This window comes from Grampus griseus (genome assembly GCF_964374135.1).
Source record: "Grampus griseus genome assembly, chromosome: 13".
In the NCBI taxonomy this organism is placed as follows: Eukaryota; Metazoa; Chordata; class Mammalia; order Artiodactyla; family Delphinidae; genus Grampus; species Grampus griseus.
This window is the reverse complement of record NC_139007.1, coordinates 85,552,013-85,561,870: the sequence shown is the minus strand read 5'-3', so window position 1 is coordinate 85,561,870 and position 9,858 is coordinate 85,552,013. Positions and strand designations below refer to the sequence as shown.

At 54.7% G+C, this 9,858-nt stretch overlaps 1 protein-coding gene across 1 annotated transcript in view; it reads left to right on the top strand.

Moving 5' to 3' along the window:
• Positions 1–8,041: 8,041 nt before the first annotated feature.
• Positions 8,042–9,858, top strand: part of PDE10A (phosphodiesterase 10A) — a gene marked incomplete at its 5' end in the record, with an annotated part of 578,327 nt that continues 576,510 nt past the window's right edge. The window contains one exon of the mRNA XM_082669118.1: positions 8,042–8,138. Coding sequence (XP_082525244.1) covers positions 8,042–8,138 — 97 coding nt within the window. The remainder of the gene's footprint in view (positions 8,139–9,858) is intronic.

The window sequence follows — 9,858 nt, the reverse complement described above, 5'->3', positions numbered from 1 at the left end:
TCCAGGCTGGGGCAAGGAAGGTACAAGATGGGTCTGTAACATTTTACTGTGCCAAAAGCAGGGAAAAGCTCAGAAAATGACAGGGCATTTCGTATAGGCAGGAGCCAGCTTACGGGGCTCTCACTGGTCCTTTTTTTTTTTTGCGGTACGCGGGCCTCTCACTGTTGTGGCCTCTCCCGTTGCAGAGCACAGGCTCTGGACGCGCAGGCTCAGCGGCCACGGCTCACGGGCCCAGCCGCTCCGCGGCACGTGGGATCCTCCCGGACCGGGGCACGAACCCGTGTCCCCTGCATCGGCAGGCGGACTCTCAACCACTGCGCCACCAGGGAAGCCCTCACTGGTCCTTTTATGGACCAAATATGAGGAAATTAAGTGCATGCAAAGATGAATTATAAATCATCAGGCCTAGGACTCTGTGTCCTGAACACTTTAATACTTGCGACATCACGAATACGCAGATACATAAAGTAGTGAATGAGGGAAGAGGGAGGGTTCTTTCCCACCCCACGGCTGATGAGTGAAAGTGGAGGGTGGGCGGGGTTCCAACGCTAAAGAAGCAGGAGTGGACCAAGTTGAAATCCTCAGCTGAAGCCGATTTGGGGCGGAGTATTAGCCAGATCTTCACGTGTCTCTGCACAGACTACTTATTAGTTGCAAGTGAAACAAAAAGAGTGATTACACAGTGGAGACATCAAACAAAAACCTCATCAGGATTCAGACACCCAGTGAGAACTGGGTGGACGTCAGAGCCTCCGACATGCTATTCTGAAAAAGACACAGCCTCCTCTCTGTAGTGTTCCAGCTGAGAACGCATAATCTGAATCCAGTCCTGATGAAACATCTAACTGACCCACACTGAGAAATGGTTTATTCAGAAATGGGGGGAGGGGATATCTATAGTCTTCCAAAATGTCTGTGTCATAAAAGACAAAGAATGGTTCAGGAAAGTTCCAGATTGAGAGCATCTGAGAACAGGGCAATTAAATGAAATCCTTGCCCCTAGACTGCATTCTGCTCTGAAGGGGAGGACGTGTCTAAAAGACATTGGATCAATGGAAAAAACTGGAATATGGATGGAGATGAGATAAAAGTACTTTATCAGTAATGTTCATTGACTGAAGTTGACTACAGTGCTGTGTTTATATAAGAAAATATTCTTATTTTTAGGAAATACACACTGAAGTATTTGGTGGTAAAGGACCAAGAGGTACAACTCACTCTACAGATTAGAAAAGTAGAGAGCATGCAAGTGGCAAGGAACAGGGAGGTAAGAGTTCACAGGAGGAGAGTCTAAGTAACAGGTGCATGGAGGTGCCTTGTACCATTTTTATTCTTGCACGTTTTCTGTAAATTTGAAGTTATTTCCAAGTAAAAGTCTAAAAAACGTGAATGATGAAATTTAAATAGTTGAAATATTTAGGATGATTAAGTCACGCTACTTATGGAACAGATATGACGTAACTAAAATTTCTGCATTTATATGCTCGGTTTCAACATCTGAACACAATCCACAGCTATACTGTCCTTCCTTTAAAATAAAAGAGCCTACTCAGAGCTCCACTACTACCTGGCTGTGTTACATTATTTACCCTCATTTTCCTCATTTACAGCACAGCATTTTGGGGCTAGGGGATTAGTCTCATTAGTTAATTGAACGTTCCTTCCAGCTCTGCAAATCAGTGATTAGACTCTATTTAACCCATTCACAGTGTTAAATAAGCTACTTTCAGACTTTCTACATCTGCAATACCCGTTTGAAAATCATTTCCAACAACTTAGAAATTCTTCCAGGCACAGAGATGCTTGTGGTCAGCTGGTTGGTCCAGAGATCCCACCCGTGTGCGCCAAGCAGGCCACTTTGTCAGGAAGCCTACTCTGATTTTGCTTGTCTTCCCCAGACTGTCCTTGGAGGTGGTAAGAAATAACGCTCCATTATCCAAAGATCTCACTTCTTCTCAGAATGAGAAGAACCTGGAAATGCTCTTCCAAGAACCAGGGGAATGGAAAGTCTCCGTGGGACGCAGCTCCACTTGCAAGCTGAGCCTCACAGGGGTCAGGAGAAGCCCCAGGCTCCCTCAGAGCTTTTTATTCTCATGGCTCTCCTCAAGGTGTCCGGAGGAGAACAGTCATTTTGGAAGCAGAAATGTGGAGGGCGCCCCGAGGAAGCCAGGTCACCGTTGGGACGTCCTGACGGCAGTCTCGACGGGACTCCCCCTCAGAGCCCATGTGACTTTCGCTGGCCGGCACCACCGGTTCATCACCCCTTTCCACAGCTTAGACGAAGTGGCCTTGAAGCCCATAGAGTGTCCTGTAATCTGATGTGTTCGTGGGAAGGGGTGGCCGGGGTAAAGGAAGAGGGAAGCCCAGCCCTCACAGACTCACCTCCCTGGGATGAACGAGGTGGCCTGGCTTATACACCCGTGTCCCGTGAGTCTTCACCCGAGAGCCTCCAACCTCCATCTGCTCCGGCTGGCAGGTAACGTGGAGTTTCCAGGTGTGCAAGGTGGGTGACAGATGTTAAAGGGAACTTATTTGTAGCATCCAGCGGAGCCAACCTGTCTGCCCCTTGCCGTTGATCTCCCTGGACTCCTCAGCACAGCTGGGCTGAATTTTCAGATCCTACTTCAGGAGATGGGCCACCACGTATGCATCCTAGAACCACTTCCGTCTTCCTCACCTCCTACATCCTCTCACGCACGCTGCCAGCTCTGCCCACTCCTTCAACTCCGGATCTGTGAAACAGCCTCTCAGCTTCTCTCCCTGTCTCTGGTCCCAGCCCCTCTCCACCGCTCCCCAGTTGCCTTCCTGACACAAATAGGACTTTATTTCATTCCTTTCTGAAAACCCATCCAGGCCTTCAGAATACACCTCCAGCTCCTCGGCGGGGCCTGAGCCTGGGGCACTGGGCCTTCCAAACCACCGCTGGCTCCTGCCTCTGGCCCCGGCCGGCCTCCTGGGTGGGGCTCCGCCTGCAAGGGCACCTCCTGCACAGCACACAGCCCGGGGCCCCTTCTGCGCCCCTTCCCCTCCCCCATCAGAGAGCCTGCGGGGAGATCTGGGCCTTCAAGCTTTGGCCCCTAGAGCTCAGTGGCTGCTGAATGAATATGACGTTTGGCACATAGAGTGGATGTTCTACAGTTTCAGGATATTTACTTGCTGGATGAGAAGGGGTGTGAACACTAAAACAGGGCTGAAGGGGCTTCCCTGGTGGCGCAGTGGTTGAGAGTCGATGCAGGGGACACGGGTTCGTGCCCCGGTCCGGGAAGATCCCACATGCCGCGCGGCTGGGCCCGTGAGCCGTGGCCGCTGAGCCTGCGCGTCCGGAGCCTGTGCTCCGCAACGGGAGAGGCCACAACAGTGAGAGGCCCGTGTACCGCAAACAAACAAACAAACAAAAAACAACAACAAAAAAACAGGGCTGAAGGGAAGGATTGTGGTCTCTGAGGACCCAGGGCAGCTCAGCTCCCCTTTACCTCCTTGTGGCCCATGGCAGGCTTAAGGCTTGGACAGGAAAGAAAAGGCCAACAGGGAGAAAAAAAAAGAGAAAGAAGCAATGGAATTAAGAAAGTGAGTGGGGAGAGAATGGAGTCACCCAGAGGTCTAACAGTGGCCTCGGGCGGGGCTCCCACACTCTCAGGTGGAGAGTTTACTTGGGGACCACTGTGGTGGAGAAATGCCCCCGGACAGTCTCTACGCTCACCTGCTTCTATTTGTCACCAAACAAATCCAGCATCTCCTGAATGTGTGGTGAGGTGAGGAACTTCGTGACGCTAAGTCTAGTTTTTAATGCAATTCTAAGCCAAAGCGAAACTCCGTGTCCTCGTGAAGCTAGCATTTCAGTGGGGAGATAGAATAAACAAGGCAAACGAGTAAGCCAGAAGGAACGCCAAGAGGAAAGTGAAGCAAGGATGGGGGACAGGAAGAGAGTTGAAGTTTTAAGTGAGGTGACCTCTGGAGGCTTCTCCGAGGAGGCCCCAGAGTAAGTGTGAGAAAGAGGAAGAGAGCTAGTCCTGTGCTTCTTTAGCAGAAGGAGGTCTGGAGAGGATCCGCGGACGCAGAGTTCTGAACGGGTTCTATAAACGGCCAGTGGGGCTGGGGACCAGGGAGTGGGGCTGAAAGGTCTGTTGACGGAGGTGGGAAAAACCGTGGGCAGAGCAGGTTTGGGGTGAGGGTAAAATCAAGAACCCACTTTGCCCTCCTGAGTTTCGGATGCTTTCTAGACACCCAGGTGGCGATGCTAGTGAGACATGAGTAACATTTAGGGGAGAGGTCTGAGCTGAATATATAAATGCAAAGTCTTCAGCGCTGAGACAGGACTTAAAACCAGGAGGCGGAGTGAGACCACCAAGGGGGCAGGTGGTGAGAGAAGATAAGGGGGCCGTGGGCCACTCCAAGGTCAAGAAGTTGGGGGGATGCAGATTCATCAAAGGTAACCCAGAGGGAATGGCCAGAAAGGTAGGATGGAAACCAGGGAGTGTGCTGTCTTGAAAGCCAAGTGAAGGGTGTGTCCCTTGGAGGAGGGAACCGTAGACTCTGACCCACTTGGCTGGGAAGTCAGGCGAGGGGAAGGCTAAGAACTGACCTTTGCACTGAGCAGCCGGGGGTGGCCGCTGACCTGGGGGAGCTGAGTCGCTGAGCCAGAACATCTAAGAACATCTAAGACGGTCTTGTAGGCCTAGGTTCAAGAGCCAATGAGACGAGAGAAACCAGAGACAAGAGTCTAGGGCAACTGCTGGGAGCTGTTTATTGTAAAGGGGAGAGAAAGCGGTGGGAACAGCAGAGGAGATGTGGTCACCTCTAGCAGCGAGAGGGGCTGCGGCCAGGGCCCAGGTGGGGGGGGGGAGTGGCCTTTACGGGGGTGGGGTGCAGGCGCACGGGGAGAAGGCCCCCTGAGCGGCAGCTTCTCAAACAGCCTGGGCCAAACCGGGCTCTGAAGGGCTCTGCGGGTCGGTCTCCACACTCCTGGGCTTCTGCTGTCACCCAGACCGCGCGCGCGGGTCCTGGGGTAGCAAAGGCGCTCTCGGATTCCCTCGGCCACACTGTGCTCTGGGTCCCATGGAAGCTTTCGTGCGCGTCCATCAAGCTCCAGCGGGGAGCAGGGCGCCTCAGAACTCCATCCTGCGGGATCCTGAGCGAGAAACGGGGGCAGCGCCCAAACGGGGGCGCCGCGTCCCGCTCCGGGCCGGCGCGGGCCTCGCCATCCCTCAGCTCCCAGCAGCAGCACGCGGGAGACGCGCGCCCACGACCCCTGCGAGCGGGGCTCTGGTGGGGCACCCGCCCTGCGATCTTCCGCAACCCCACGCCGCGCCATGGGGTTCGGGAGCGGAGAGCGCGCCGGCTTGTGCAGCCAAGGGTGCGCACAGCGAGGTGACACCCTCGGCCCCAGCCACTGCCCTGCGCCACATGGCCGCTCCCCGGGACCGCCGCCGCGTGGCCCAGGCTGCGTCCGCGTCCCGGCTCTCCATGGTGCTGGGGCCGAGCGCAGCTCGATTCTGCGGTTTGCGTTCCAGCAGGGGCAGAAAAGAACTCCGGGGCTGGAGGAGCCAGAGGGGGCAGGCCCTGGGTCTCTTAAGGATGGTCGTTTGGGGTCCTCCCACCCGCCCCTAGGCGAGGGAGCAAGTTCCCGCGTGGGAGGAGCGCCTCCCGCGAGGGCGACACCCTGCCCACCCAGTGGTCCCCGCGCGCGGTCGTCCATCCATTCACTGCGGCTCCTGGAGCCGAGCGGCGGCCCCAAGACTCAAACCGAATCTATGAATGGGAAGAGGGAAGAGAAGCAACGTCCGTTTCCACTCCCTGCTTCTCCGCCCCCTCTGCGCCTCCCTCCCGACCGAGCGAGTCCAGCGCGAAGTGACAGGGGCAGGGGCGGGGGCACCGCGGGGGCTGCAGCGGAGGGGTCGAGTCTGGCTGGAGACAGCGCTATTTATAAACTCTGGAGCTCCAGGATAAAGAGGGCAGAGCGGAGTCCCCTCCTCCTCGAGCCCCGGAGCCTCGCCGGGCCCCTCCCCAGCGACTTTGATTTCATTACTCCCCCTCCTCCCCCCGCGGGCTGGCTGGCAGGTGCGGGGGTGGGAGCCGTCTCCGCCCGAGCAGCTTTGCCAAAGGTCCGGCTGCTGACGTCGGAGCGCCCGCTCCTGTCAATGAACGGCAGCGGCAGCCTGGGGACTGTCTGGCAACGAGGCTACAGACGTCATCGCCTCCTGTTGGACGCGGGGGGGGGGAGGGGGGTGTCCGAGCAGCAGCTCCGGCTTAAAGGAAAACTCTCCAAGTTCCAGGCAGCCAGGGAGAGTCGTTCCCGAGAGCACATGCGCCCCAAAGCCCGGTGCGCGCGGGCAGACAGGCTGGCACACTCACGCGCACACACTCAAACACACACGCACACTCGCACTTAGGTTCTCTGTAGGTGTGTGGGTCCAAAGTTGCGGCCGCGGGAGGATGAGCTGAAATGGACCGGTCTTCCTTGGCGCCTAGAGCGCTCAGCGCGGCTTTCCCGGAGACCCCCAGATGGACAAGAGGGATAGAGGAATGCCACACACCGCTTAGAGTTGTCTGCTCCTTTTCAGGCGAGATCAGCGCGAAAGGCAGACTGCCCCACGCCTCTGGAATATGCCTGCCGAGTGGAGCAGAAGCGAGTGTTCTTGGAGAGGTCATGAACTTGGGCCACCTGGGCTCACTGGCAACTTGTTGTGCGCAGTTCTCAATGGAGCCCTGGACCCACGGGGCCCCGGGCCCGCCCGCTTTTTTTTTTTCCTCTTTGCTTTTTCTCTCTTTTTCCAGTGTGTGAACTTGAAGCGGAAAGCAGACAGGCGCTTCGCATACTTCGGCGGTGAGTGGACTGTTCCTTGTACCTGTTATTTAACCCTTGAGAGTCCAGAAAGACTCCAATCCAACCATTTAAAAAGTTACCATCGTTTCCCTCCATCCTTTTCGGCAATAAGAAAGTGTGTGTGTGTGTGTGTGTGTGTGCGTGTGTGTGTGTTGTTTGGGGACATGACTGTTTTGGAAGAGGGGTGATGAGTGGAGGTGAGAAAAAAGAGACCTGAGTGGATAAAACCAGAAGACTCAGGGGTGGCAGAGGAGGTGAGAGGGAGGGCAGCCGAGCCCAGCGCCTGAGCGATTGCCTCCGGCTACTGCTTCTTGGACCGAGTTTCCAGCTCCAAGTTCCCTGCAAGGCTGCCCTCCAGCTGCAAACGGCCGCCTCCGCAAGGCTAGACCCAAGGGGGCCTTGGGAGGAGGCCCCCACCCTCCTGCCTCCTTTCTGGGCCTCCTTCCTCAGTTCTGAATGGGGACAAGACCCCTCCCCCTCCCCTTTCTGCCTCGGGCCTCTGTTGCCTCTCTCCTTGGTCCTCCCTGCACCTCCCCCAACCCCTTTTGCAAAAGCTCAAATGATGTCACAGAGGAGGAGGGGGTCCTGTGCCCCTAGCACCTGAAGGCATCACTATATTGCATCCTGCAGCATTTTGTTTTCTTCATTCTACCCAATTTTCCTTGTAATCCACTGAGAATATTCCCTTCCAAACACCATTAACAGCCTCCCCCTCCCAACACCTCCCTTCCCAGGACACCAGTCCTTTACGGACAGGGCTAGAAGTCCCCATACGCAGCACCCACGCTATCCCCCTCCTAAATTAGAAAGAAATCAGCTGAGCACCCAAAGAGCCTCTCCTCCCTGGTGTTTTGGTCTCTTTTTCCCTCTGGGCTCACCCTTCTAGTGGAAGGAAAAAGAGGAAGGAGGAAGGAGAGAGGGAGAGAGGGAGAGGGAGAGAGAGGGAGAGAGAGGGAGCAGAGAGCCCCCTAGACGGAGGACTGCTGCTGAACTGATTGTAGGCTCTCTGCGCCGCCTGCCCGCCTGGTTCCTGCTTCCCCAAAGTGCCTTCCCTCCTTCAGCAGCAATTCCTCTCCAGCCATCTCCCTCCCCGGCCTCTCCTCCCCACCTCTTTTGCCCGTCTCTCTCCCCTCCACCTAACCCCACCTTCACTCTCCTCTCCGAGGGGGGAGGCTGGGGGTGCGGAAAGAACACCCCAAAGCCCCAGCCCCGGCAGAGATGTCGAAGAAACGCAAAGCCCTGGAGGGTGGAGGACAGTCGGGGCTCCCAGAGGAGGAGCCCACTGCCTGCTTTGAGGGCGGCAGCCAGGAGGAAGGTAGGGAGAGCCGGGCTGGAGGAAAGGAAAGGAGCCTGCAGGGAAGGTCTGGGAGTTGAGATGCTCTGCAGGAATGCTCCAGCCGGTGCTCGGCAGCTCCCTGTGTCAAGGCAACTTGAGTAGACTTTTCTCCCCACAAATGGGATTTTACATGTGCCTCCAGGAAATGGGGGGCGGGGGAGTGGGAATGTGCTGATTAGGCTGGCATTGAAGACCCAAATTTGGGTGAACTTGAAACTCTGTGTGGAGAAGGGGAGGGTGGGGTGGAGTGGGAGAGGAGGCTGGAAGAGGCTGGATATGGATTGGGGATGGCTGGCCATTTCCCATCCTCTGCCTTGCTGTCACATACATGGGGGTGTCGAGCTGTCCTGTGGTTCTGTGGCCTGTACTGACGTGTGTGCAGGACGCCTGGGTCTGCAGAGTGGGTGCTGGTGCTGTCCCCTCATGTGTGTTGCTGGCAAGGGGCGTCAGGAGGGCTGCTGCTTCTCCCAGGCTTCTCCAGTCCAGGGATGCTCAGGGTTGCGTCATGTTGAATCCCCATCTGCTCAGGCAGCCCTTTGCATCCTCCCGAAGTTGGAGGTGAGGCTTGAGGCAGATCTAATGGTGGACTGATCTCGAGGGGAGATGCTGTGCTGCAAGCATCTGGGGACTCCTTTCCCTAGAATCAAACCAACGAAAAAGTGAAGATGGGAAATTTCCTATGGAAGCAAAAGTAATTCTTGGATATCTGATTGCCACATAAGAGCAACCCAGTCAGACACCTTTTATTTCACTTACAGTATTCTGAATTTGGTTGAAAGTAGGCCCCAATGGACTAGTCAAGTTCTTTTCTGGGCTGTAGTTTAAACACAAAGGAAATATGAACCAGATGCAAATGTTTTGTTATCGGTTAAGCTGTGGAAGGGGAGGTGAAAGGTCTGAACCCAGGCAGGGAGAGGAGCTGTGTTTTGGGGTTGCTCTTCTTTTCAGAGGGGAGCCCTGTGGCCTGGTCGGTGGCAGGGGCTGGTCGGAGCACCAGGGGACTGGGCGTGTACCTCCAAAATGGAGTCCATGGCTTTTCTCCTTTGACGTCATAAGAAACACGAAGTCACCGAAGCCCTTCCTGCTCATAAGACATGAACCTCTGTGTCCCTTTGCAACCCTCTGCATGGCTTGTGTGCGTTTTAAAGCCAAGGGTCTGGTTTTGGTTCTCCCTGGTCAGTGGGATTTAATAGAAGCAGGTGAGAGCAATGTCTCCCACTCACCTCAGAAGCGGTTGTATTTCAGTGTCTGCCCATGTTTGGACTTTCTTTGCTCAGTTGTGATCTTAGAGCAAAAGTTAGTACAGCTCTTCAATTAATTTTACTGAAAAAAAATGGCATTTGGTAAGACATTCAAATATGGCAATGATTCTATCTGAATGGTATTTTGGTGTTTTTCCATCTTTGGGGAGAATAATTCGGTATCACCATGGGTGTCTGACAAATTCATCGGCTCTATACTCAGCATTCAGTTTTGACCCGAGGTTACTCTCAAAGGTGCATACTATCTATGTTCTTTTGGTTAAGCAACTAGTGAAGTCTATGGGAACTGACACGATTATCCTGGTATATAACAGCCTGGATACACTTTATGCCATTTTCTAATAATTAGTGAATGCATGGCTGGCATTTATAAAAGCAATAAGAATTGTATTTTAACAAACATTTATCGTCCTTTTGGTGGAAATATGTGGTATTAG